Below are 26437 nucleotides of genomic sequence, written 5' to 3'. Positions count from 1 at the left end.
TTTAAGTAATGGTTTAATTACTGCCACCTTAAAAGCCTGTGGTACATAGCCAACTAACAAAGATATATTGATCATATTTAAGATCGAAGGATTAAATAATGGTAGGGCTTCCTTGAGCAGCCTGGTAGGAATGGGGTCTAATAGACATGTTGATGGTTTGAATGAAGTAACTAATGAAAATAACTCAGACAGAACAATTGGAGAGAAAGAGTCTAACCAAATACCGGCATCACTGAAAGCAGCCAAAGATAACGATACGTCTTTGGGATGGTTATGAGTAATTTTTTCTCTAATAGTTAAAATTTTATTAGCAAAGAAAGTCATGAAGTCATTACTAGTTAAAGTTAAAGGAATACTCGGCTCAATAGAGCTCTGACTCTTTGTCAGCCTGGCTACAGTGCTGAAAAGAAACCTGGGGTTGTTCTTATTTTCTTCAATTAGTGATGAGTAGTAAGATGTCCTAGCTTTACGGAGGCTTTATTATAGAGCAACAGACTCTTTTTCCAGGCTAAGTGAAGATCTTCTAAATTAGTGAGATGCCATTTCCTCTCCAACTTACGGGTTATCTGCTTTAAGCTGCGAGTTTCTGAGTTATACCACAGAGTCAGGCACTTCTGATTTAAAGCTCTCTTTTTCAGAGGAGCTACAGCATCCAAAGTTGTCTTCAATGAGGATGTAAAACTATTGACGAGATACTCTATCTCACTTACAGAGTTTAGGTAGCTACTCTGCACTGTGTTGGTATATGGCATTAGAGAACATAAAGAAGGAATCATATCCTTAAACCTAGTTACAGCGCTTTCTGAAAGACTTCTAGTGTAATGAAACTTATTCCCCACTGCTGGGTAGTCCATCAGAGTAAATGTTATTAAGAAATGATCAGACAGAAGGGAGTTCTCAGGGAATACTGTTAAGTCTTCAATTTCCATACCATAAGTCAGAACAAGATCTAAGATATGATTAAAGTAGTGGGTGGACTCATTTATACCCATATATGCAATTTATTCTTGTGAGACAGAAGGTATGTAGTGCGCGAGTGAATGTGGTGTGTGTGTGTGTGACCCCCATCCGCCCTTCCCGATCAGCCTACAACATCCTACTCAAAGCCAACCGACAACTTCTATCAGGAAGGGCCGACCACCAAAACACAAAGACAGACAAGAACGAGAGACAAGTGGTGAAGACAATAACTGTGACGTGAGACACCGAGGAGACGGGGCCCCAACCATACAACATACCATGACAAACAACCACACATGAACAAACAGTGACAGCAACAGTCTGTTGTCTAATTAGTGAGCATCCATACCCTAATCTAGAACATCAGAGTGTTAATCACCTTAAGAGCACCCAAAAACCGAATTGTGACAATGGCCACAAACACGCGACCATCCACACACAGAGACCCAGATCACAGCTAAATATCCGATCACTACTGTGGCTGGTGTGTTGGGCCAAGACAAGAGTACAGAACCTTACCATATGACGTGGACCACTCCGGCACGTCAGAAGCCACGCAACCGGCCGCGAGCACCGACAGAAGTGGGTCCAGGATACAGGGCCCCGGGGGGAACCAGGAGAAAAGGGGCAGCGGAAGGGCATGGGGGCCAGGAAAGGCAGCCCCCAGAGCCACCGGGCAGCACAGCAAACCAACAGGGGAGCGGCACGACGGGGCCTAAATGCACCCAATCCCCCCCCACCCCCCACGGAGGCACAGGGAGCCGCCCCAAAACCCAAGGGAAGCACACAATAGGGGGAACCCCAGAACCACGCCACCAGGGCCACGGCCCCCAAGGGCGGGACCGAGTGGTGGCAAGGACAGGGAGCAAAGGAGTCACCGCAACCAAATCCAAAGCACAAGGTAGGGACCACCGAGACACACGAGGGCGGGGCCCAGCCTCCAGACAAGAGGCAAGGTCCGACCCCGGGGCCAGGAAGAGCACAAGGCCCCCCGACAGCCAGGCCCCCCAGCGCAGCCAGGAGGGACCACAGCAGAACCAGCGAGGCAGACCCCCTACCCCAGAGCCCCAGACATCCACAGCCACCCGGGTCCAACCCCACGTGCCACACTGACCCTACCTACCAACCCCACCATAGTTGTTACAGTTAATCTCCCTTGCTGTGTACGACCCCCTAAGTGTGCAAAGATAACATATTGCATTAAAAGCAGGGCAAGAGAAGGCAGGTGGCAGACTGCCGTGGGTGGCCACGGCACACCGCTGTGCCACAGCCTGCCCTGCAAACCCACCACCGCCTAGTGACCCCGACTCTAAACTGGTGAAGGTGTTTACTAAACATGTAGAAGTAAGGTGTGTGCATTAAAATTGCAAGGTAGGAGTGGCGGATGGAGATTGCAGTGGAAGGCTGCAGTGGAAGGCTGCAGTGGAAGGCTGCAGTGCACAGCTGCGCCACAGACCCGCCCTGCAAACCCATCCCCAACACCCTACCGCAAATCATATGAACCCTACAATGTGCTACTTACAACCCAATATGATGTGCGTGCAGGTGCTATCCTGGTGAAGTGCATTAAAAGGGTGTGTCATGTGAGGCCCAACCCCAAGCAGCAGGCGGAAGGAGAGGCGCGGAAAGGGGAGGAGGCCACCCACACCAGCCCCACCGGGCCCCCAGCCCAACCCCAGATCCGGCGGAGGTGCCAGGGAAATCACGAGACGGGGGGAGGTGAGGAGCACCGGAGGCCAGGGAGGAGCAAACCAACAGGGGGCCAGGGAGCTGCAGATGGACAGGCCACAGTAAATAATCATATTACGTACCATAAAATAAAGATTTTGTTCATTGGACTTATTTGGGGCAGTGTTGTGCAAAGGAAACAAAATATGTCTTGTCATTTATCGCATTCACAGAGATAGAAAACAGTTCAGTGACAATCCACTGTCCACAAGATTATCACTAATTGTGTAAATTGAAGATTTTCCAACCAAACATGAGTCATGTAAAGTGGATAACTATTGTCACTGATGAGCTCATCTGGATGAACGATGCTGCTGCTGGAGTTGCAACATTTGCTGCTTTAGTGGCAACAAGAAGCAGTCTGATCGAGTTCTCTGTGCCTCATTCAATAACAATAATTAACTCATTAGCTTCTGCTTGCTAATGCACTGATCCACAGAGATGAATGAGGTCGCCTGAACAACTGATGTGAAACAACATCTTTATACAACCACAGCGGATTTAGCTCTGATCTGTCCCCTATGGGATATACTAAGTAAGCAATTACATTCACACAAGGTATGCTGGAAAGCTTTTCTAAAAATCATACATTATACATTCTAATGTATTAATGTAATTATACATTATACATTATGTGCACGATGAGTTGACTTTTACCTTCATGTGTGTAGAGGTGATTGAACCAGAACTCCAAACACTTCAGGCTGAAATAAAAAAGAAACTAAAATGAAAATATGTTTTTACACAACAATGTGATCAATCAGCAGAGACTTGGTTCTAAACTGTGTTTCCTTTTCACAATGCAACAAAATGTTTGATACTTCTTCTGTAGTCTAAGCAGGAAATTTCCATCGGCCAAAAGTGCCCATCCCAGGTACAGTTTCTGATGTTATGATGCTGTTGGTGATGTTCATGGACAGGATTTGAAGATGCACTAAGAGATTGGAAAGTGTCCAGTTTGGTTAGCTCTGAATTACATCTCTGTTTTTTTGCAGATGTTGTGGCTCTGTTAGCTTCATCAGGCAGTGACCTCCGATGTGCTCTGGGCAAGTCTGAGGCTGAATGTAAAGTGACGGGGATGAGCATCAGTACCTCCAATTCCAAGACCATGGTCCTGCGTCAGAAAAGGGTACACTGTCCCCTCTGGGTCAAGAAAGAAAGAAAGAAAGAGAGAGAAGGGGTGGGGGGGAGTTCTTGCCCCAAGTGGAAGAATTCAAATATCTTGTTCAGAAGTTGGGGTAAGATGGAGAGTGAAATTGACAGATAGATTTGGGCAGTGTCTGATGTTCTGTGGAAGCTATATCAGACCATGGTGGTGAAGAGAGAGCTGAGCCAGAAGGCAAGGATCTCAATTTACCAGTTGATTTTGGGTTATACCCGAAAGAACAAGGTCATGAATACAAGTAGTGGAAGTGAGATTCCTCCGTTGCATATCCAGACTTACACTCAGGGACAGGGTGAGAAGTTTGGAGGAGGGACTCCGAGTAGAGCCGCTGCTTCTTTGCATTGAAAGGAGCCAGCTGAGGTAGTTGTGGCATCTGCTGAGGATGCCCTCCTGGTCGTCCCCCTTGGGACGTCTTCCAGGCACATCCAACTGGGAGGGTGCTCCGGAGAAGACGCTGGACACGCTGGAGGAATTACATCTCCAAGCTGTCTTAATGCCTCTGGATCCCCCAGGAGGCATTAGAGGACTTCAGCTGAGGATAGGGATGTTTGAGGTGAGTAGTTTAGTCAGGACAACCTGGACCCAGATAAATGGCAGAAAATGAATGATGTAAAAATAGAAACAAAATTAAGTAACTCACTTGAGAAGACCAAAGATGAAGGCATTGAGTCTCATGCTGTGGCTGGTCAGTTCCGAATACTGGCTGACCTTTGAGAACAGGCTGTGAAGAACACGTGTAGATGGACCTGATGGAGACAAACAAAGGACTTTATTACCCTTAAGCCCCAAAACCTGGCCAACTTCAGGTCCTAACTGTGTAGATTTTTACAGAAAATAAATTGATAAAATCTCCAACAACTTTTTCGTTTGAAAAATATTTGGTCACTTTCTTCAGCAGGAGGTACTATTTCATAAACTGATCTTAAAGTGCTTCTCATCAAACACAACAAACGCAAGTTTAAGGCCTTCATTCCATATCTTCACCTAGCTGTGTGGATGCCTCCACCAGGATCCACGGCTGACAGCGGCGCTGTCCTATGATCAGGTCCAGCACGTAAGCCTTCAGACCATCCTGCAGAACCTCACGCAGAGCCGGACACAGGTACTTCAAGATCAGATGACCCACATTTGGACTTACCCAGCTGTTCCCCAACTTTGCCTGAGAGTACAGAAGAGAAAAATGTAACAAGTTAAGCAAATAAAAAAAAAAAGTGGCACATTTGTTTAAAGGCCTCCATATTCCAACAATTAGCACAGAACATAGGGACCTATTGGAGAAAGCAACTGAATTAGAGGAACTAAAATGTGCAATAGATAAAATGCAAAACACAAAAGCGCCAGGCCCAGATGGTTATACGGCTGAGTATTATAAGACTTTTAAGGAGCAGATTTCCCCTTTATTTTTGCAAACACTGGAAGAAGCATTATCCAGGGGCTCTCTACCTCCATCATTTTATGAAGCCAGCATATCACTCATTCACAAGACGGGCAAAGATCCCTTGGAACCTGGATCATATAGACCTATAAGAATACTTAATGTAGATTATAAGATTTTTGCAAAACTTTTGGCGACAAGTCTAGAACATATACTTCCAACAATTACATCAAAGGATCTGACCAGTTTCATCAAAGATAGACACCTATTCTTTAATATAAGAAGATTATTGAATATTATTTATACAAAAAATGTGGAGAACCACGGAGCAGAATTGCTACTCTCTCTCGATGCAGAGAAGGCCTTTGACAGGGTCGAGTGGGATTATCTCTTCTCGGCCCTGTCAAAGTTTGGATTCGGCCCCAAATTTATATCTCTAGTAAAACTGTTATATATTGAACCCCAGGCATCAGTGCAGATCAATAGCATAAGCTCAAACTTTTTTCCCCTAGGCCGCTCTACTAGACAAGGGTGCCCCCTATCTCCAATGTTGTCCACGATAGTGATAGAGCCCCTGGCTATTGCTTTGAGAGCTGCTGATGGATATTCTGGAATTTTCAGACGTAATATGGAACACAAGGTATCACTATACGCTGACGATCTCTTATTATATATATCAAATGGGAAGGAATCTCTACCAGTTATACTATCAATATTGCAAAATTTTGGTATAATATCTGGCTATAAAATAAATTTTTCTAAAAGTGTGTTATTCCCAATTAAGGGAATGGACCAGCAACATTCCAGCTTCATAAATTCATACCCATTCACAGTTTCTAACAAATTTAAATATCTAGGAATCATTATTACACAAGATTTTTCTAATCTTTTTAAACATAATATATCAAGTTTGATTGAGCTAATAAAATCAGATTTTGACAGATGGGTTAACCTTCCAGTTTCTTTAGCAGGACGAATTAATGTTGTGAGGATGAGTGTTTTACTAAAATTTCTATTTGTATTTCAATGTTTACCGATTTTCATTTCAAAAACATTCTTCAAAAAATTAGACGGCTTGATTTCTCAATTCATTTGGAACAAGAAGACTCCTAGAATCAAGAAATCTTTTCTGCAGAGACCAAAAACACTCGGGGACATGGGGTTGCCTCGCTTTCAGTTATATTATTGGGCTTGTAATGTTCGTTCTTTGTCTTTTTGGTGTGGTGGGCCGGGGGTCGACTGGGTTGAGATGGAAAATCATAGCTGTCACCCATCTTCACTGCGGGCACTGGTCTATTCTTCTGTTAAGACATCTATTTCGAAAGTGAAAAATGTAGTTCTTAATCATTCAGTAAAAATTTGGCGCCAGCTTAGGAGACACCTCGGTTGGAAGATGAGTTCAGTGCTCGCTCCAATAATGGGTAATCATGAGTTTGCCCCAGGGCTTATAGGTACATCTTTTAAGCAATGGGAAACTAAAGGGATACACTGTGTTCGTGACCTTTTTATACAAGGAACTTTTGCTAATTTTGATCAACTAAAAGAGAAGTATAACATTAACAGGGGAGATTTTTTTAAATTTTTACAAGTCCGCAGCTTTGTGAAGGAGATGTTTCCCTCAATTATTTTAAATGACCCACTGACAAAGGGCTCAATTTCTAAGGTCTATAATGATCTGTCAGATATGGAATATCTGCCCTCTCTAGGCCACCTGAAGGAAGCTTGGCAAAAGGTAAAGTGAATTATATTTGTGATAGGTGACCCGCCCCCACTCTCATTCTTTCTCTCTTTCTCTTTTTCTTCTCTTCTTTCTCTTTTCTCAACTATCTGTATTTTTTGTATTTGTTCCTAATTTTGTATGCGTCAAAAAAGAAAAAACCTTAATAAAGAGATTTAATAAAAGGAGTGAATCATATCACAAAAAAAAAAAAAAAAAAAAAGTGGCACATTTGGGTAAAAGAAGAAAACCTTTTAGGCTGAAATATAAAGACCCTGTTTTACAATCACTGCCAAATAAAATAAATACATTTTTAATTAATATAAAATAAAGAAATAGCTTAATAATCAATGCAAAAAAAAAGAAAAAATAATAAATTAATGTAAAATAAATAAATTCATAATCTATGTCAAATAATTTTTTATTAGTGTAAAATATTTTATTAATGTGATATAGATAAATTGCTTGCAATGGATTCGGACACCACTACAGTTCTGTTGCTGTTTGATCTCAGTGTTGCGTTTCATACCGTGGATCATCATATTCTACTCAATAGGCTGGAGAATCATTTTAAGATTACTGTGTGTGCCCTTGCATGGTTGACGTCATACCTGACCAGTCATTCTCACTGTGTTTTGTACAGTAACACTACCTCTAACCTTAGTGACATGAAATCTGGGGTTCCACGGGGATCTGTCTTGGCCCCCTGCTTTTCTCCCTTTATATAGCACCCCTTGTGCACATATTACAGCGTTTTGGGATTACCTTTCACTGCTATGATGATGATACTCAGTTATACATGCTGATAAATGCTGGTAATTTCATCCACATAAAATTCTTAGAAGACTGCCTTGCATCAGTGAAAAGCTGGATGTCTAGCAATTTCCTACTTTTAAAGTCTGACAAGACTGAAATTAGGGTTCTTGGTCCAGCGCGACATCTGCATCAAACTGACCACCTAACACTTAGCCCAGGCTTGTGTGACATACACATTGACAAAGTGAGGAACCGTGGGGTAATTTCTGATCCTACATTGTCCCTTGACCTCCACATTGAAGATATTACGAGGACTGCTTTCTTACACCTGCAAAATATAGCGAAGATTTGTCCCATCCTGTCTACGGCTGATGCTGAGACCCTGATTCACGCGTTTGTCTCTTCTAGATTGGACTACTGCAATGTTCTATTTTCTGGTTTACCGCAGTCCAGCATTAGGGTTCTCCAACTGGTTCAAAATGCTGCTGCCAGACTTTTGACAGGAAGCAGAAAGTTTTACCACATTACACCCATTTTGGCATCTCTTCACTGGCTTCCTGTCCCAGTGAGATCAGATTTTAAGATTCTGCTATTAACCTATAAAATTGTTCATGGACGAGCACCTTACTACTTAGTTGACCTAATTAAACCCTACGTACCGGCCCAAGCTCTGAGTTCTCAGGGTGCAGTACTTTGTGTCCCTATGGTGAATAAAAAGTCTGCGGGTCACAGAGCTTTCTCTTATCGTACCCCTGTTCTGTGGAATGATCTCACTGCGTCAATAAAACAGTCAGATTCTATAGAGACTTAAGACGCACGTATTTTCCCTTTTGAATACCTAGCATGCCAGCATAGTATGTTACTATGTTTTCTACCCTTTTAAATTCATTTTATTAGAAAACACATTGGGTCGCAGCCTCAACTTTACCTAAATTCTGGGTCTTTTAGTGAAGCTTTAGGGGTCGTGGCCTGCGATCACCTTAGTATTCCTTCTATTTTAACTTGTTGCTTAATATTGACAAATTAAAATGTATTTGTTGTCTTTCTGGTGCCTGATTCTGTTTTTTTCCTCTCTGTTTGAGGTGCAGCTCCATCCAGAGGTGGGAATGGGTGTCTTATTTTGCAGGCCTCCCAAAATTTCCTGTATTTTGGTATTGTCAATTGTATCAGGAGCATATGGCCCAAGCAGAAGGTCACCCCTTTGAGTTTGGTCTGCTTGAATAAATGAATGAATGAACGTATCAAATATCAAATGTGGCAACTCCGAACAAACAGGAGCAGCTGAAAGGACAACAACAACAACAACATATATAAATATATATACTCATAACAACAATACAAAAGAAATGTGAACAAACAATACAAACCCAAGCACAACAACAAGAATGGTAAACCAAATTATTCAAACTATAATGGGTAAGTATATTATTTTTGTAAAGCCTTTTAAAGCCAACTAGGGTAGCAAGTAATTTAATATTATCAAGACAATTATTCCAAGTATTAACACCTTTAACAGAAACACAATGACTTTTTAACAGTAGTTTGGCTCTTTAATTTCTCAAATAATAATTTCTCTCTCACATTGTAGCTGAAGTCCCTCATTTTAAACAGATCCTGGACATGTTGAGGCAAAGGTTTATTTTTGACTTTATACATAATTTGTACTGTGATGTAATCAACCAAGTCCCAGAATTTTAAAATTTGTAAACAAGCAAATAACGGATTCGTTGGCTCACGATATAGTTTATTACTGATCATTCTTATAGCTTTTGCCATGGAAGCTCTTTTGCCATGGAATTATTGGATTAGTATTAGTTCTATATGCATTTCCCCAAACCTCAACACAATATGTCATATATGGAACAAGTAATGTATGATATAAAATGGCTAAAGAATGTTGGGACAGGAAGTCTTGTGCTTTATGCAGAATTGCAATGACTTTTGACATTTTAGATTTAACATAATTAATGTGTTTTCCAGCTTAATTTATCATCAATATAAACACCAAGAAATTTCGCATCTGTTACAATTTCAATTTTGGTATCATGTAATAATAAGTTTCTGCTTAAGTTCCTGGACTTATTCCCAAATATGATACACTTAATTTTACCAAAATGAAGCAATAATTTGTTTGAATCGATCCATTGTTTAAATTTCTGTAATTCGTTCTCGATTGTGTCCAGGAGCTGTCCCAAATGATCTCCACTACAAAACACAGACATATCATCAGCAAATAAAATACAACTTATGGACGTGGAAACCAAACATATATCATTAATGTACAAAAGAAACAGCAATAGCCCAAGGACTGAACCCTGGGGCACCCCACATGTAACCTTCAAGAACTCAGAATCTGTTCCACCAATGTGGACACACTGATATTTATGCTGTAAGTACCTCGTTATCCAATCATGTGCCAATCCCCTGATACCATATTTCTGTGATTTGTCCAATAGCAAAGTATTATCTATAGTAATAAATGCTTTCTGTAATTAAAAACAAAAAACAAAACTACAGTATATTGCCTATTCTCAATCCTGTTGGAAATTTGTTCAAAGAAATCCATTACAGCCAATGAAGTATTGTAATTTTTTTCTAAAATCGTACTGCTCGCCAAGGATATGATGTTTAGCTAAGAAATCATTTAACCTCATTACAAATACCTTTTCCAAAATTTTAGACAATTGTGGTAAGAGGGAGATTGGCCTATAATTTGAAAAAAACATTGATGTCACCAGATTTGAACAGTGGTATCACTTTAGCTATTTTCATTTTGAAAGAAAATTTCCCAGTCAATAATGGCAAATTACAGATATACGTTAAAGGCTTAACAATACGATGTCTATTAGAAAAGTATACGACCTTATTATTTTTTTCAAAAACCATATGGATTTGAATCACGTGTGATTGCGTCAGACAAGCTTGAACCCTCGTGCGCATGCGTGAGTTTTTCCACGCCTGTAGGTTGCGTCATTCGCCTGTGAGCAGGCTTTGAGTGAGGAGTGGTCCACCCCCTCGGCGGAGTTTCATTGTCAGGAAATGGCGGAATGATTTGGGCTTTATCCGGGACGTCATCTGACTAGCACAGGAATTGTGAAAAAACGTGGACATCAGCACTTTTTCGGCACATTGAGACAGACGTGCGGAGGACGTCAGACGACATCCCGGATAAAACACAACGTCCAGTTTGGAAATGAACGGCACATTCCACTGTTACAGGAGTTTTTGTCATGGAAAGAGGAGCGGAGGCTTCGCGCGTCGCGGCAGTGCCGCATGGCGCACAGCAACGCCGTGATGAAGCCTCATGGGACATGTTCTGGCATGTCCAGGCACATCCACAATTTCTCGGATAATCACTCGATGGAAAAACCACCGACATGTCAAAGCCGTCCTGTGAGACCAAAACGGAGGTGTTCCTTTGTCTCGCTCCATCAGCAAATCGGTCGTGACGCGCGAAGCCTCCGCTCGGCTTTCCATGACAAAATCTCTTGTTAAAAGGGAAATCTGCCAGAAAATGGCTGATGTCCAGCTCTTGTGATAACCAGAGAAAGTGCACACGACAGTCTCGCATCCACAGAGCCATCCGTTTAGAAATGATCCGGTGGTTTGTGGCTCTCGATGGCGGCACGGAGCACGGCGCGCCGAGCGTCCTTAAAGCCATCCTTAAAGCTGTAGTAACAGTCCTTATTCTCTGTGAAGCCCGTAAAATTTTCACCGAAAGCCAGATAAATTTTTCGAATGGTTTCCAGCTGCCAGTCTCTAACAGTTTCTGAAAAAATTCTGATGGAAAAAAAGCCCAAATCATTCGGCCATTTCCTGACAATGAAAATCCGCCGAGGGGGTGGACCACTCCTCACTCAAAGCCTGCTCACAGGCGAATGACGCAACCGACAGGCTTGGAAAAACTCACGCATGCGCACAAGGGTTCAAGCTTGTCTGACGCAATCACACGTGATTCAAATCTATATGGTTTTTGAAAAAAATAAGGTCGGATACTTTTCTAATAGACCTCGTACAATCAATAATATTGTTAAACAAAAACATATCAAAATTGTCACTATCAGTTTTTTTTTCCCTTACGTTTCTGAACTATGTCAAAAATTTATTTTTCATCTGTTCCTTTAATGAACATTGAATCCAGAACTGTTTTAATTGTTTTGCTGTAATCCAAGAGCATGTTTTAGAAGATACAATTGAATTTGCTAAATTTTTTACCCACGTTAACAAAATAACCATTAAAATGATCTGCTATAGGTCAAGCTCATACCTTTACATCCGGGTCTCGACTGGTGCCAAAGTGCGCCACAATCAGGTCAACCGCCATGTTCACGGCCTTCACCAGAGCTAAGACAACAAGGATGGCAAGGATGGGGTTCGGGTGGGGGGATAAGTATTTCAATTAATCCTCGCTTTCATGTTTTACTTTTTCATGAGCGTTCTTTAAACTGACTCTGCAAATTTTAAAGCATGTTATTCCAAGATGTCCCCAAAACCCTCTTACTGTACCACTCAGCATTCATTTTTGTGGTTACATGTTACGGTTATAACATAGTAGGTAACATAGGTAGTGATCAAACCATTACTTAAAAAATCTAATCTTGACCCTAGTGTATTGAAGAATTATAGACCGATATCAAATGTCATTTTGTTCTAAAATCCTGGAAAAAGTGGTCTCGCGACAGCTCGTGGACTACCTCACAGAGAATAATCTTTTTGAGCCACTGCAGTCTGCTTTTAGAAAATTTCACTCCACAGAGACAGCACTTACTAAAGTAGTGAATGACCTTTTGCGAGCAATGGACTCGGATATCACTACGGTCCTGGTGCTGCTGGATCTTAGTGCTGCATTTGACACTGTGGATACCATATTCTACTCAACAGGCTGGAGAATCACTTTGGGATTACTGGAACTGCTCTTGCATGGTTGACGTCGTACCTGTCCAGTCGTTCCTACTGTGTATTGTGTAATGGAACCTCTTCCGATCGTAGAGACATGAAGTTTGGGGTTCCTCAGGGATCCGTTTTAGGCCCCTTGCTTTTTTCTCTTTATGTAGCACCCCTGGGGAATATACTGCGGCGTTTTGGGATTCCCTTTCATTGCTATGCTGATGACACTCAATTGTATATGCCAATAACTGCTGGTAATCTTACTCACATAAAATCCTTGGAAGATTGTCTTGCATCAGTAAGAAGTTGGATGTCTAGTAACTTCCTACTTTTAAATTCTGATAAGACTGAAGTTATGGTTTTTGGTCCAGCGAGATATCGGCATCAATTTGATCTGCTAGCATTTAGCTTAGGTCCGTGTGTTATACATCATACGGATAAAGTGAGGAACCTTGGAGTAATTTTTGATCCTGCGTTGTCCTTTGATCTCCACATTAGAGACATTACAAGGACTGCCTTCTTCCATTTGCGAAATATAGCGAGGATTCGTCCTATTCTGTCTTTGGCTGATGCTGAGACTTTGATTCATGCGTTTGTCTCTTCTAGATTGGACTATTGTAATGCTCTATTCTCTGGCTTACCGCAGTCCAGGATCAGGGGTCTTCAATTGGTTCAGAATGCTGCTGCCAGACTTTTGACACGGAGCAGAAAGTTTGACCACATTACGCCAATCTTGGCGTCCCTGCACTGGCTTCCTGTTTCTGCAAGATCGGATTTTAAAGTACTGATTTTAGTTTATAAAATTGTTCATGGACTTGCACCTCCCTATCTGGCTGACTTGATAAGCCCCTATGTACCAGCTCGGGCCCTGCGTTCTCAGGGTGCAGGACCTCTGTGTGTTCCCAGGGTGAATAAAAAGTCTGCCGGTCACAGAGCTTTTTCCTATCGTGCCCCAGCTCTGTGGAACGATCTGCCGGCACACATTCGGCAGTCGGACACTGTGGAGACCTTTAAATCACGTTTAAAGACTCGTTTATTTTCCCTGTTTTATCATTAGTGTTATGATGTGTTTTTAATCTTGTATTCTTTTACTGCTGTCTTTCTTTTATGGTTGTTTTTATTGTGTTTTAAATTTTTAATTGTTTTTTATGTTGTGAAGCGCCTTGGGACGATTTTGTCGTGAATTGGCGCTATATAAATTAATAAATTTGAAATTTGAATTTGAAATAACAATCATCTCCTGAAGGGGTGCACTTCTTTACCTTTGCCTGACCCTCAAAAGCACTTAAAAGCTGATTTTACACCTTCATCACAAATCTAAACACACCAATCGCATCACAGTCGGGGTTCAGGTATGTTTAACTGGCCAATGGAAATATCTGGATTTTAATATACAATCTGTTTATCCCCCCTCAAATAAACTTTCTTTTTTTAACCTTTCTATGATCATTTAGGTTATTTTTGTTTTGTTGTGGCAGCACTGCTTCATATGAGATCCTGCTGTCAATCACTTGTGCACAAACGGTACATGCACACGCTTACCTCTTTTCTGCTTCAGGTCAACGGAGATGTGAGACTTTGAGGACGATGAGGAGGCATCCGGGGAGAGGCAGAACTCTTCTGGGGGCTTCTCAGTCAGGGAGAAATACTCGGGCAGCAGCTCGCTGCAGCTCTGCTGGCTCACTGGAGACAAAAGAAAGACATGGATTCTAAAAGAAGACGAAGCATCAGAGAACATCCAGAAGCAGTCAGTGACATTTCAGGGTACAAACAGAGAACAACCTCCGAAGGAGAACCTTCACAAAGACCTACAGGGGTCAAAACAGAACAGGTTTCCTGTCAAGTCCCAAATATAAAACAGTTTGGACAAAAAAAAAGAAAAAGTTTGGAAACATGATTTGTGGTTCTGTTCTCACTGACAGGAACTTGTCCAAGGCTGAGACTTTTGGTTCTTAGATGAGTGTGCTGTGACAGGTTAAACCCAGTCGAGCAGCAGGGAGCTTCTTTCATTTTCATTAACAGTCACATCAACAAACAAACAATAAAACTATGAGCACCATGGAGCCGCCTCAGTGCATCGCCACAGGGTGCTGATGGGAAATCAAACACATTGCGTCTGGCAGGTCGTAGTCCTCCGGACTTTCGGGGCTCCAGACAACCAGAGAACCTCTCCACTCCCAGAGGGTTCCGGCGACGGTACTCTCGCCATTTCAGAGCCTGAGGGGAGAGGTGGTGCACTGATCGGGGGGATGGTGAGTGAGATGAAAGGTGGAAGAAGGAGAAGTGGAGGTGCAAAAAAAAGCGTAGTAGTGGAGAATGAAGGGAATGTGAAAAGAGTCAGGGAGGGCAGGAGAAAAGAAATATCAAAGGATGAAGGGCAAGAAGGAAAGAGAAAAACAGTAGTAAGACACAAAAGCTTTGCTTAGTTTGGAAAGTAAAGTGCCACTAAAGTCCTGTTACCACAAACACAGGCTCTGACCACCACAGAAATCAAATCATGGAGAGGATTTGTTAAGACTGGCCCACTGGCAGTAAAAATCAGATTTACGTGCACATCCAGTGTGAATCTGATCTCGTGTTGCAAATCTGAAATCAAAAATCCCATAAAACCTGTTTTTTTCAAAAATGTGAATTTTCATCCCTCTGTAAAAAAAACAAACAAAATTGCTCCAAAAAGAAAGAACAAAATGTTTGACATGAGGTGCACTTACAGGAGATGCAGAGGATGTTGAAAAAGGATGAAAAAGTAATTTTTAATATAGTTCACAAAATTAAGGGAAAAAAAAACACTGATCGATAGCTTTGATTAAGAACATTATTGACTGTATTATCAAACCACTAACATACGAGGTCTATTAGAAAAGTATCCGACCTTATTATTTTTTTCAAAAACCATATGGATTTGAATCACGTGTGATTACATCAGACATGCTTGAACCCTCGTGGGCATGCAAGAGTTTTTTTCATGCCTGTCGGTTACGGCATTCGCCTGTGGGCAGTCTTTGAATGAGGAGTCGTCCACCCTCTCGTCGATTTTTTCATTGTTTAGGAATGGCTCAGAGACTGCTGCTTTGTTTGATCAAATTTTTTTCAAACCTGTAAGGCACAACTGAGTGGACACCATTCGATAAATTCAGCTGGTTTTCGGTAAAAATTTTAACGGCTGATGAGAGATTTTGGTCTGGTAGTGTCGCTTTAAGGACGGCCCACGGCGCCTGACGGCGATCTGCGCTTCGAGGCGGCAGCGTCTCGCCGTTGCAAGTTGAAAACTTCCACATTTCAGGCTCTGTTGACCCAGTAAGTCGGCAGAGAACAGAGAACTTTCAGAAGAAGTCGGCATGAGGAGTTTATTCAGACATTCCATTGTTAACGGACATTTTGTAATGAAAGAACGTGCGGGCAGAGTCGCATGTCGGGCCGGACCCGACCGCGGGGGGTCGCGACAGGAAAAACACCTCCATTGGAAACCTTAATGGGCAAGTTGGAACATGCCCAAGCTGTTAAACAATTTCTCAGTTACTCACTTGTTGAAAGCCATCAAAAGCTGCCTGAATTTTACAAATGGTTTTCAACACGGAGGTGTTTTTCCTGTCGCGGCGCACACAGATTCACCGAGTCGTCACGGAAACGACTCGGCGAATTTGCGCGCACGTCTTTCATTACAAAATGTCCTTAAACAGTGGAATGTCCGCATAAAGTCCTCATGCCGGCCTCTTCTGAATCTTCTCTGTTCTCTCACGACGTCCTGGGTCAACAGAGCCTTAAATTAGGATGTTTTCAGGTCGAAACAGGCCGACGACGGCACCTGGAAGCGCTGCGCGACGTCCCAATCTGTGGGAAGTCCTTACAGTGACAGAAACACCCCATAATCTCTCATCAGCCATTTTCACCGAAAACCATCTTAATTTCTTGAATAATGTCCACTCGGATATTCCTCACAGGTCCAGAAAAATTTTTTGATAAAGCAACGCACGCCGTCTCGAGCAGCGTGTGAAACAAAGGAATTCAGCCGAGAGGGCGGGACCACATCTCACTCAAGGCCTGCCCACAGGGAAATGACGTCACCGACACGCATGAAAAAACTCACGCATGCGCACGAGGGTTCAAGCATGATTGGTGTAATCGCACGTCATTCAAATCCATATAGCTTTTTTAAAAAATAAAAAGGTAGGATACTTTTCTGATAGACCTCGTATTGAGTCCAAAATATCAAAAGTTATTGCTATCTTGTACAAAGTACAATACTTTCTCCCCCATCATCTGTTGGTTTCATTGTATCACTCATTACTTGTCCATCATATGACTTATTGCATTGAAGTTTGGGGAAATACATATAAAACAAATACCAATAAAACTTGGCTGATTATTTTACAATCAGGGTTGGGTAGGATTACTTTGAAATGTAATCCAAAAATAATCAGATTACAAGTAATCCAAATGTATGTACATACATACATGTAATCCACATGTATTCTTTCAAACTAATCCTACCCAACCTTGTTTACAATACAGATAATGTATAAAGTTAGAAATGGACTCTTGCCTCATCTTGTCCAGGAGCTGTTTAAAATGAAAGTCCACTCATAATTTGCATGGAACTTTGGCATTTGATAGAAGAAAGATTCGAACTACTGCTAAAGGTCATTGCGTTTCGATAAATCAAATCAAATCAATTTTATTTATATAGCACCAAATCACAACAACAGTTGCCCCAAGGCGCTTTATATTGCAAGGCAAAAGCCATATAATAATTACAGAAAAACCCCAACAGTCAAAACGACCCCCTATGAGCAAGCACTTGGCGACAGTGGGAAGGAAAAACTCTCTTTTAACAGGAAGAAACCTCCAGCAGAACCAGGCTCAGGGAGGGGCAGTCCTCTGCTGGGACTGGTTGGGGCTGAGGGGAGATAATCAGGAAAAAGACATGCTGTGGAAGACAGCAGAGATCAATCACTAATGATTAAATGCAGAGTGGTGCATACAGAGCAAAAAGAGAAAGAAACACTCAGTGCATCATGGGAACCCCCCAGCAGTCTAAGTCTATAGCAGCATAACTAAGGGATGGTTCAGGGTCACCTGATCCAACCCTAACTATAAGCTTTAGCAAAAAGTAAAGTTTTAAGCTTAATCTTAAAAGTAGAGAGGGTGTCTGTCTCCCTGATCCGAATTGGGAGCTGGTTCCACAGGAGAGGAGCCTGATAAAAAGGGCAAAAGGGTGTTAGAGTGTGGAATGATTGTTTAGATTGTATTAAGTTATCTAGTACACTGGCTTGTTTTAAAAGACTGTATAAAAATAATATATTAACTTGTTATAGTTTGAGTAATTAAGTAAATTGCTTGTGTGGCTATTTTTTTGTTTGTTTGTCTGCTGTATTACTTTGTTTCACTGCATTACATTACTGACTGGCATTTGTTTTTCGTGTTTATTTTTTGTTTGTACACAGAAACTGATGTACAGGGTGGGCGTTTATAAGCTTCTGCCCACACCCTTTCAGCCGCACTAAATTGGTAAACTGAGATTTGTTCTATATGTTTTAATTTTTGTTTTCTCTTGACTTGTTTTGTAAATGAGATTTTGTTTGTGCGTGCTGAATAAACCATTCATTCATTCGTTCATTCATTCATTGTTCACTCAGACTTGTCAGAGGGGACACATCTTTTGTATTTGGGACATACTGTGAAACAACGCAACACAAATGCAGTATGGTGTAAATAGCTACACGTGACTGCTGCATGAGATGTGCATGCCTGACATGATGCAACCATGATGCTCGTAGTGTGTTCTAAAGTTTAGACGATGCGCCAGTATTCCCCTCCCCCCCAATAAATAAGCCCTCCATGCTTGCTCCCACTCTGCTCATATGACATAGCACCCTGGTGGGTGCTATGTCATTGTTATAGCGACTGATGTAGATTAGCTGGAAAACGAGGACTGTCACACAGACACACAGATCCGATCTGGTCACTTGCTATGTACAGTGGGGCAAAAAAGTATTTAGTCAGTCCCTGATTGTGCAAGTTCTCCTACTTAGAAACATGAGAGAGGTCTGTAATTTTCAACATCGGTCCACTTCAACTACAACCCCTGGCAAAAATTATGGAATCACCGGCCTCAGAAGATGTTCAATCAGTTGTTTAATTTTGTAGAAAAAAAAGCAGATCACAGACATGACACAAAACTAAAGTCATTTCAAATGGCAACTTTCTGGCTTTAAGAAACACTATAAGAAATCAGGAAAAAAATTGTGGCAGTCAGTTACGGTTAAGCAGAGGGGAAAAAAATATGGAATCACTCAATTCTGAGGAAAAAAATTATGGAATCATGAAAAACAAAAGAACACTCCAACACATCACTAGTATTTTGTTGCACCACCTCTGGCTTTTATAACAGCTTGCAGTCTCTGAGGCATGGACTTATTGAGTGACAAACATTACTCTTCATCAATCTGGCTCCAACTTTATCTGATTGCTGTTGCCAGATCAGCTTTGCAGGTTGGAGCCTTGTCATGGACCATTTTCTTCAACTTCCACCAAAGATTTTCAATTGGATTAAGATCCGGACTATTTGCAGGCCATGACATTGACCCTATGTGTCTTTTTGCAAGGAATATTTTCACAGTTTTTGCTCTATGGCAAGATGCATTATCATCTTGAAAAATGATTTCATCATCCCCAAACATCCTTTCAATTGATGGGATAAGAAAAGTGTCCAAAATATCAACGTAAACTTGTGCATTTATTGATGATGTAATGACAGCCATCTCCCCAGTGCCTTTACCTGACATGCAGCCCCATATCATCAATGATTGTGGAAATTTACATGTTCTCTTCAGGCAGTCATCTTTACAAATCTCATTGGAACGGCACCAAACAAAAGTTCCAGCATCATCACCTTGCCTAATGCAGATTCGAGATTCATCACTGAATATGACTTTCATCCAGTCATCCACAGTCCACGATTGCTTTTCCTTAGCCCATTGTAACCTTGTTTTTTTTCTGTTTAGGTGTTAATGATGGCTTTCGTTTAGCTTTTTCTGTATGTAAATCCCATTTCCTTTAGGCGGTTTCTTACTGTTCGGTCACAGACGTTGACTCCAGTTTCTCCCATTCGTTCCTCATTTGTTTTGTTGGTGCATTTTCGATTTTTGAGACTATTGCTTTAAGTTCTCTGTCTTGACGCTTTGATGTCTTCCTTGGTCTACCAGTATGTTTGCCATTAACAACCTTCCCATGTTGTTTGTATTTGGTCCAGAGTTTAGACACAGCTGACTGTGAACAACCAACATCTTTTGCAACATTGTGTGATGATTTACCCTCTTAAGAGTTTGATAATCCTCTCCTTTGTTTCAATTGACATCTCTTGTGTTGGAGCCATGATTCATGTCAGTTCACTTGGTGCAACAGCTCTCCAAGGTGTGATCACTCCTTTTTAGATGCAGACTAACGAGCAGATCTGATTTGATGCAGGTGTTAGTTTTGGGGATGAAAATTTACAGGGTGATTCCATAATTTATTCCTCAGAATTGAGTGAGTCCATATTTTTTCCCTCTGCTTGGTCTAAAATGGTAACCGTTACTGACTGCCATAATTTTTTTTTTCCTGATTTCTTATAGTGTTTCTTAAAGCCAGATAGTTGCCATTTGAAATGACTTTAGTTTTGTGTCATGTCTGTGATCTGCTTTTTTTCTACAAAATTAAACAACTGAATGAACATCCTCCGAGGCCGGTGATTCCATAATTTTTGCCAGGGGTTGTATGAGAGACAAAATGAGAAAAAAAAAATCCAGAAAATCACATTGTAGGATTTTTAAAGAATTTATTTGTAAATTATGGTGGAAAATAAGTATTTGGTCAGCCACAAACAAGCAAGATTTCTGGCTCTCACAGACCTGTAACTTCTTATTTAAGAAGCTCTTCTGTCCTCCACCTGTTACCTGTATTAATGGCATCTGTTGGAACTCATTATCTGTATAAAAGACACCTATCCACAGCATCAAAGAGTCAGACTCCAAACTCAACCATGGCCAAGACCTATGAACTGTCGAAGGACACCAGGAAGAAAATTGTAGACGTGCACCAGGCTGGGAAGAGTGAATCTACAATAGTCAAGCAGGTTGGTGTGAATAAATCAACTGTGGGAGCAACTGTAAGAAAATGGAAGACATACAAGACCACTGATAATCTCCCTCAATCTGGGGCTCCACACAAGATGTCATCCCGTGGGGTCAAAATGATCATGAGAACGGTGAACAAAAATCCCAGAACTACACGGAAGGACCTGATGAATGACCTGCAGAGAGCTGGGACCAAAGTAACAAAGGCTACACACTACACAGAGACGGACAGTGCAGTGCCAGGCGTGTCCCCCTGCTTAAGCCTGTATGTGTCCAGGCCCAAATGAAGTTTGCCAGAGAGCATACGGATGATCCAGAAGAGGATTGGGAGAATATCATGTGGTCCGATGAAACAAAAATAGAACATTTTGGTAAAAACTCAACTCGTCGTGTTTGGAGGAATGAAGAATGCTGAGTTGTATTCCAAGAACACCATATCTACTGTGAAGCATGGGGGTGGAAACATGCTTTGGGGCTGTTTTTCTGCAAAGGGGACAGGACGACTCATCCGTGTAAAGAGAAGAATGAACGTGGCCATGCATCGTGAGATTTTAAGCCAAAACCTCCTTCCATCAGTGAGAGCATTGAAGATGCAACGTGGCTGGGTCTTCCAGCATGACAATGATCTTAAACACACCGCTCGGGCAACAAAGGAGTGGCTCCGTAAAAAGCATTTCAAGGTCCTGGAGTGGCCAAGCCAGTCTCCAGATGTCAACCCAATAGAAAATTTGTTGAAGGAGTTGAAAGTCCATGTTGCCCAGCAACAGCCCCAAAACATCTCTGCTCTAGAGGAGATCTGCATGGAGAAATGGACCAAAATACCAGCTGCAGTGTGTGCAAACCTGGTGAAGACTTACAGGAAATGTTTGACCTCTGTCATTGCCAACAAAGATTATGTTACACAGTATTGAGTTGAACTTTTGTTATTGACCAAATACTTATTTTCCATCATAATTTACAAATAAATTCTTTAAAAATCCTACAATGTGATTTCCTGGATTTTTTTCTCATTTTGTCTCTCACAGTTGAAGTGTACCTATGTTGAAAATTACAGACCTCTCTCATCTTTCTAAGTAGGAGAACTTGCACAATCATGGACTGACTAAATACTTTTTTGCCCCACTGTATAATGTGGACTGTCAATCAGTGAGATCAGATTGAATCAGATACACAATAAAACTAATCTGAACTGGCAATTTGAAGAAAGCCTTTGACTCTCTGAAGTCATTGTGATAGAAGGTGCTTCAACTTTCTGCCATCTTGAGGCAATCCTGGGCATTCTTTGACATTCAAGTTCAGAAGATGACTGAATTGGTAGTGCCTGATGGTGTTGTGCTACATAATGGTGGTTCTTGGTTCAATCATGATGATTCATTGTCTATGTTTTAATAAGGTCACGGTGCTGTTACAAGACGCGGGGAAGATTCATCATTCATCAACTCAGCTATGACACATTCATGGATAGTGGTGGTCAAAATTGTGTGTGGCAACTAGTCTTAAAATACAATTTCAAGCTAATAAAACTCTATGATGCCGTTTGCTTTATATTTATGTTTTCAGTTGCTGACAGCAATTTTTCCAGAATATTCTTCTGTACAAGAGCTCAGTCGTGACAAAAGGATGAAATGAACGTTGCAGAAGATTTAACGCTTACTGGCGGTCAGCAATGTGGCATTCATACTCAGACTGAAGACAAATATGACCTCCGTCAGCCAATTCAAGTATCACCAGGTCACAATATGCATATCCAGAAGGTTATGTGTTCATTCTAAAAACCATCAAGTGGTGGTTTCTGACAACAGAAGTTGGACATTACACAGTGAGGGTTCCTTTATGTCTGTGTGACAAACCTTTCATTAAAAACAAAGCTGAACAAAAATGTGTATTGCATTAAATCTACTACAGTCCTCAGAATTAAGTATTAAATTTAGTTGTGCATCTACTTAAAGATGTTTTATTTCAAAGTGCACGTGACAGTGTTTGTAATCATCTGAGGTTTTCCCTTATATGCATTTGAAGGTTTTATCTGTTTTTTCTTCCCATTTTTAAAAACCAGTGGACATTTATCAGAGGCATTCTAAGCACTTTTCTTTGAACACAGTTGTTGATTTGTACCGTTGTGGCTTCGGGTTCCGGGCCCTTTGCTTCCATCCCTGTGCTTTGCTGAGTCAATGCATCCCAGGAGGCTCAGTGTGTCGCTGTGCAGAGTTCCTCGGTGGAAGCACTGACCCTGCACCGGCGGCGGCACCATCACCTTCTTCACCCCCAGTGAAGGGGGCAGCGGGGTAGGGGGCAGCGCCGTGCTTTGTTTTGTGGCTGGCGGGGAATGCAGGGGGCCGAGGCCCACAGAGAGTGGACAGGAGACACTGTGTGCAGGCTGAGGGCTCGGGGTACAGGTAGAGCAGGTCCCGGAGCTCGGTGCCCCTTGGAGGCGAACTGGAGAATAGCTGCCCAGAGGTGAGGGTCGTACAGATCCGGGAGGAGGCGCTGCCGCAGTGTGACCTGCCTGATACTTGTGCACATTTTTATCCACATCTTCACTCTCCTCCTCTTCTGAACCACCAGAACCAGAACGGGCCTGCATCCCAGAGATGTAACCTGAGAGCAGCGGCAGCACAGGTTTGGGCTGTGGGGGCTTGGAGGCAAACTGGTGGTGGAAGGTGAAGGGCTGGATGGGCAGAGTGGTGGGCCGCTGGTCTTTGCTGTATCGGATCACCACCGGGCAGCTGTCTGAGGAGCTGCAGAGACCACCTGGAAGAACACAAGAAGAAGGGTGGAGAAGAAAGTAAATATGGAGAGAAAAGATAAAAAGGTCAGCGCAGGTTGACTTTGTAAAGTTACCTTCTTCAGTTCCCAAAGCATGAAAATTAGATTAAAACCGCCCAGAGAGCAGAACGACTCATCATAATTTTCTAAAATGTGATAAAAATCAAAACACACCTGACTCATGGGAAGAGATTCCAGCAGAACACAGACACACAAGAAGACTTTGATTAGCAGCATATGACTTCAGATTTAACAAGTTAGAACTCAAACCAAACATAAAAGTGCCAAGTCATGATTCAGAGTATAGCAGCTTGTACCACACACACACACACACACACACACACACACACACACACACACACACACACACACACACACACACACACACACACACACACACACACACACACACACACACACACACACACACACACACACACACACACGATAAACCTGAAGGCCCCAGCAGACACCAACGAAATGCTTTTTCTCCACACCTCTTCTCTGTGTGTGATGTATTGCGCAAGCTGTTTGTCACCCTGAGCCCCGCCCACCATGTTTCTGTTGGAGCTGGGTGCAGTGACACCTCTCTGCCACCAGGGGCAATGTTTACTTCCCATGTGAGTATGATGAGGGAATCAGAGCTCTCACAATTTTTGAATCTTCCCCATCAAGAAGTTTTGTTTTTAACCGATTCTCAAGAGTGGCTCGCTGCATGTAAGTGAGAGCATGCATGCTGCAGGCACAGCGTGCGTGCCCTGGTCCTAATTCCATCCCCCACGGAGACCATCAGCTCCAAACCACCAGCACCTCCTCCCATTCCCAAGTGGGATCTACTCCCACATAGAGGATGACATTTTTCGGGAATTCCCGTGGGTCACGTGATTCCTGCAGGATTCCCGCGGGATGGGAGTCAAAATTTTATCTATCCTGTGATTGGGATGGGACGGGAATAAAAATGAATGGGAGCGGGCAGGAGCAGAAATGCCAAAAATAGATGATGATTTTCATCTATTTAAAACAACCAAAACGCGTTCATACCGGGCGTGATCAGACGCTACAAATTTGCGGGGGTCGCGTGGCGACGGACGCGCCTCCTTCGCCCGTTGTGTCGCTCTGCTTTTGCTGCGAAAATTCGCCCTGGTGCGTCATCAAATAGGAGGAGCTTCCATTCCTCTCGCCGGCTCCGGTTGTCAGTCAAGTTAACATGACGGACCTTGATCACACGGAGCGAGTTGTTGTGAAAAGCTCCCAATACAGAGAGTATCATTATTTCCTGCAGGAGCTGAGTCTGGATGACGGCTGCTTTCAGTGGTCCTTCCGCCTCTGCAGGACCCAACTTGAGGACCAACTGTCCTGTTCACGCGCGCACATGTAAACAATAAAAAAATAAAAATAAAAAAAGAAACTCCGCTGCTTGCTGCAGCTCGCTCTTCCACCAAAAAACTGTCATAATTGTGTTTAGAAACCAGTCACCATTTGTTTTATTATACATCTGTGTAGTTAATTAATAAATATTCTCCACAGACGATTCGCTCGCGCGCGCACGTAAATACAGAGAGGAAAGAACTCCACTACTTGCGTGGTGCTGCTGCTCGCTCCAAAATTCTGTCATAATTGTGAAATAAAGGACAAAAGAGACAAGTCCTGCTCACAGGCTGCTACCAGATACAGGACATGTTCACATCTTCAGTCAAACTCCAGACATTTCCACGTCACTACATATTCAGTCCCTGATTGATCATCACGGCGCGAGACATACGGGAGTGGGATGGGAGTGGGACTGATTTTGAGTGGGAGCGGGAGTGGGATTGGGAGTCATCTTTACAGGAGTGGGACGGGAGTGAAAAGTCCACTCCCGTGTCATGCTCTACTTCCCCATACAACTGCTCACAGCAAGGTCCGTCCCCCCACCACCACCACGCTCCTCTCCATTCATGAGAGGGATGTCAACAAGCTTCGTTATATTTCCAACTGTGAAATAAAGCCAGGAATTGTCCCATCCTGTCTATGGCTGATGCTGAGACCCTGATTCATGTGTTTGCCTCTTCTAGAGGACAGTTTTTCTTGCCACTGTCACCCTGTGTGCTTTTCTAGGGGTTGGTAAAGTTAGACCTTACTTGTGTGAAGCGCCTTGAGGCAACTTTGTTATAATTTGGCACTATAAAAATTAAAATATAGTGAAATTGAAACAAGTTCATCAGAACAGGACCCATGCAAAGCAGCCAGACCTGACTGTCTACCCATCCTTACTGAAGAACTGTGCAGACCAACTGTCCCCGGTGTTCACAGACATCTTCAACACCTCACTGGAGACATGCCAGCTGTCAGCATGCTTCAAGGCCTCCACCATTATCCCCATCCCCAAAAAAACAAGAACTACAGGACTTAATGAGTATAAATCTGTCACCCTGACCTCTGTGGTGATGAAGACCTTTAAGCGCTTTGTCCTCACACACCTCAAGGCCATCTCTGACCCACACCTGGATCCTCTGCAGTTCACCTACAGAGCCAACAGGTCGGTAGACAACGTTGTCAACACAGCCCTCCACATCCTCCTACAGCATCTGGACTCCCCAGGACCTACACCAGGATTCTGTTTGTGGACTTCAGCTCTGGTTTCAATATCATCCCGGCCCTGCTGCAGGACAAGCTCTCTCGGCTGGGCATGCCTGACTCCACCTGCAGGTGGATGACTGACTTCCTGTCCCAACAGGAGGCAGCATGTGAAGCTGGGAAGGCATGTCTCCGACACATGGTCCATTAGTACCGGATCCCCCCCAAGGCTGCGTTCTTTCTCCTCTACTCTTCTCCCTGTACATCAACAGCTGCACCTCCAGTCACCAGTCTGTAAAGCACCTGAAGTTTACGGACAATACGACCCTCATCGGACTCATCGCTGACGAGTCTGCCTACAAATGTGATATCAACCACCTGGTGTCCTGGTGCAGACAGAACAACCTGGAGCT

General features: G+C 42.6%; 1 protein-coding gene across 2 annotated transcripts in view; it reads right to left on the bottom strand.

Annotated features, from left to right (window-relative positions):
• rusc2 (RUN and SH3 domain containing 2) overlaps positions 1-23826 on the bottom strand; it is a 30873-nt gene extending 7047 nt beyond the window's left edge. Inside the window, exons 1-8 of one of the 2 annotated variants that reach the window (XM_034171174.1) lie at positions 23643-23826; positions 22818-23453; positions 14646-14825; positions 14131-14271; positions 11969-12045; positions 4838-5012; positions 4494-4599; positions 3346-3392 (exon numbers count right to left, since the gene is read on the bottom strand). In XM_034171174.1, the coding sequence (XP_034027065.1) occupies positions 3346-3392; positions 4494-4599; positions 4838-5012; positions 11969-12045; positions 14131-14271; positions 14646-14825; positions 22818-23453; positions 23643-23745 (1465 nt within the window). In that variant the 5' untranslated portion in view covers positions 23746-23826. The remainder of the gene's footprint in view (positions 1-3345; positions 3393-4493; positions 4600-4837; positions 5013-11968; positions 12046-14130; positions 14272-14645; positions 14826-22817; positions 23454-23642) is intronic. The other variant, XM_034171175.1, reaches the window with a different exon arrangement.
• Between the last annotated feature and the right edge of the window lie 2611 nt (positions 23827-26437).

Source organism: Thalassophryne amazonica, chromosome 5, assembly GCF_902500255.1.
Source record: "Thalassophryne amazonica chromosome 5, fThaAma1.1, whole genome shotgun sequence".
Classification (NCBI taxonomy): domain Eukaryota; kingdom Metazoa; phylum Chordata; class Actinopteri; order Batrachoidiformes; family Batrachoididae; genus Thalassophryne; species Thalassophryne amazonica.
Note: the sequence above shows the minus strand (reverse complement) of the source record. Positions and strands in the feature narration are given on the sequence as shown.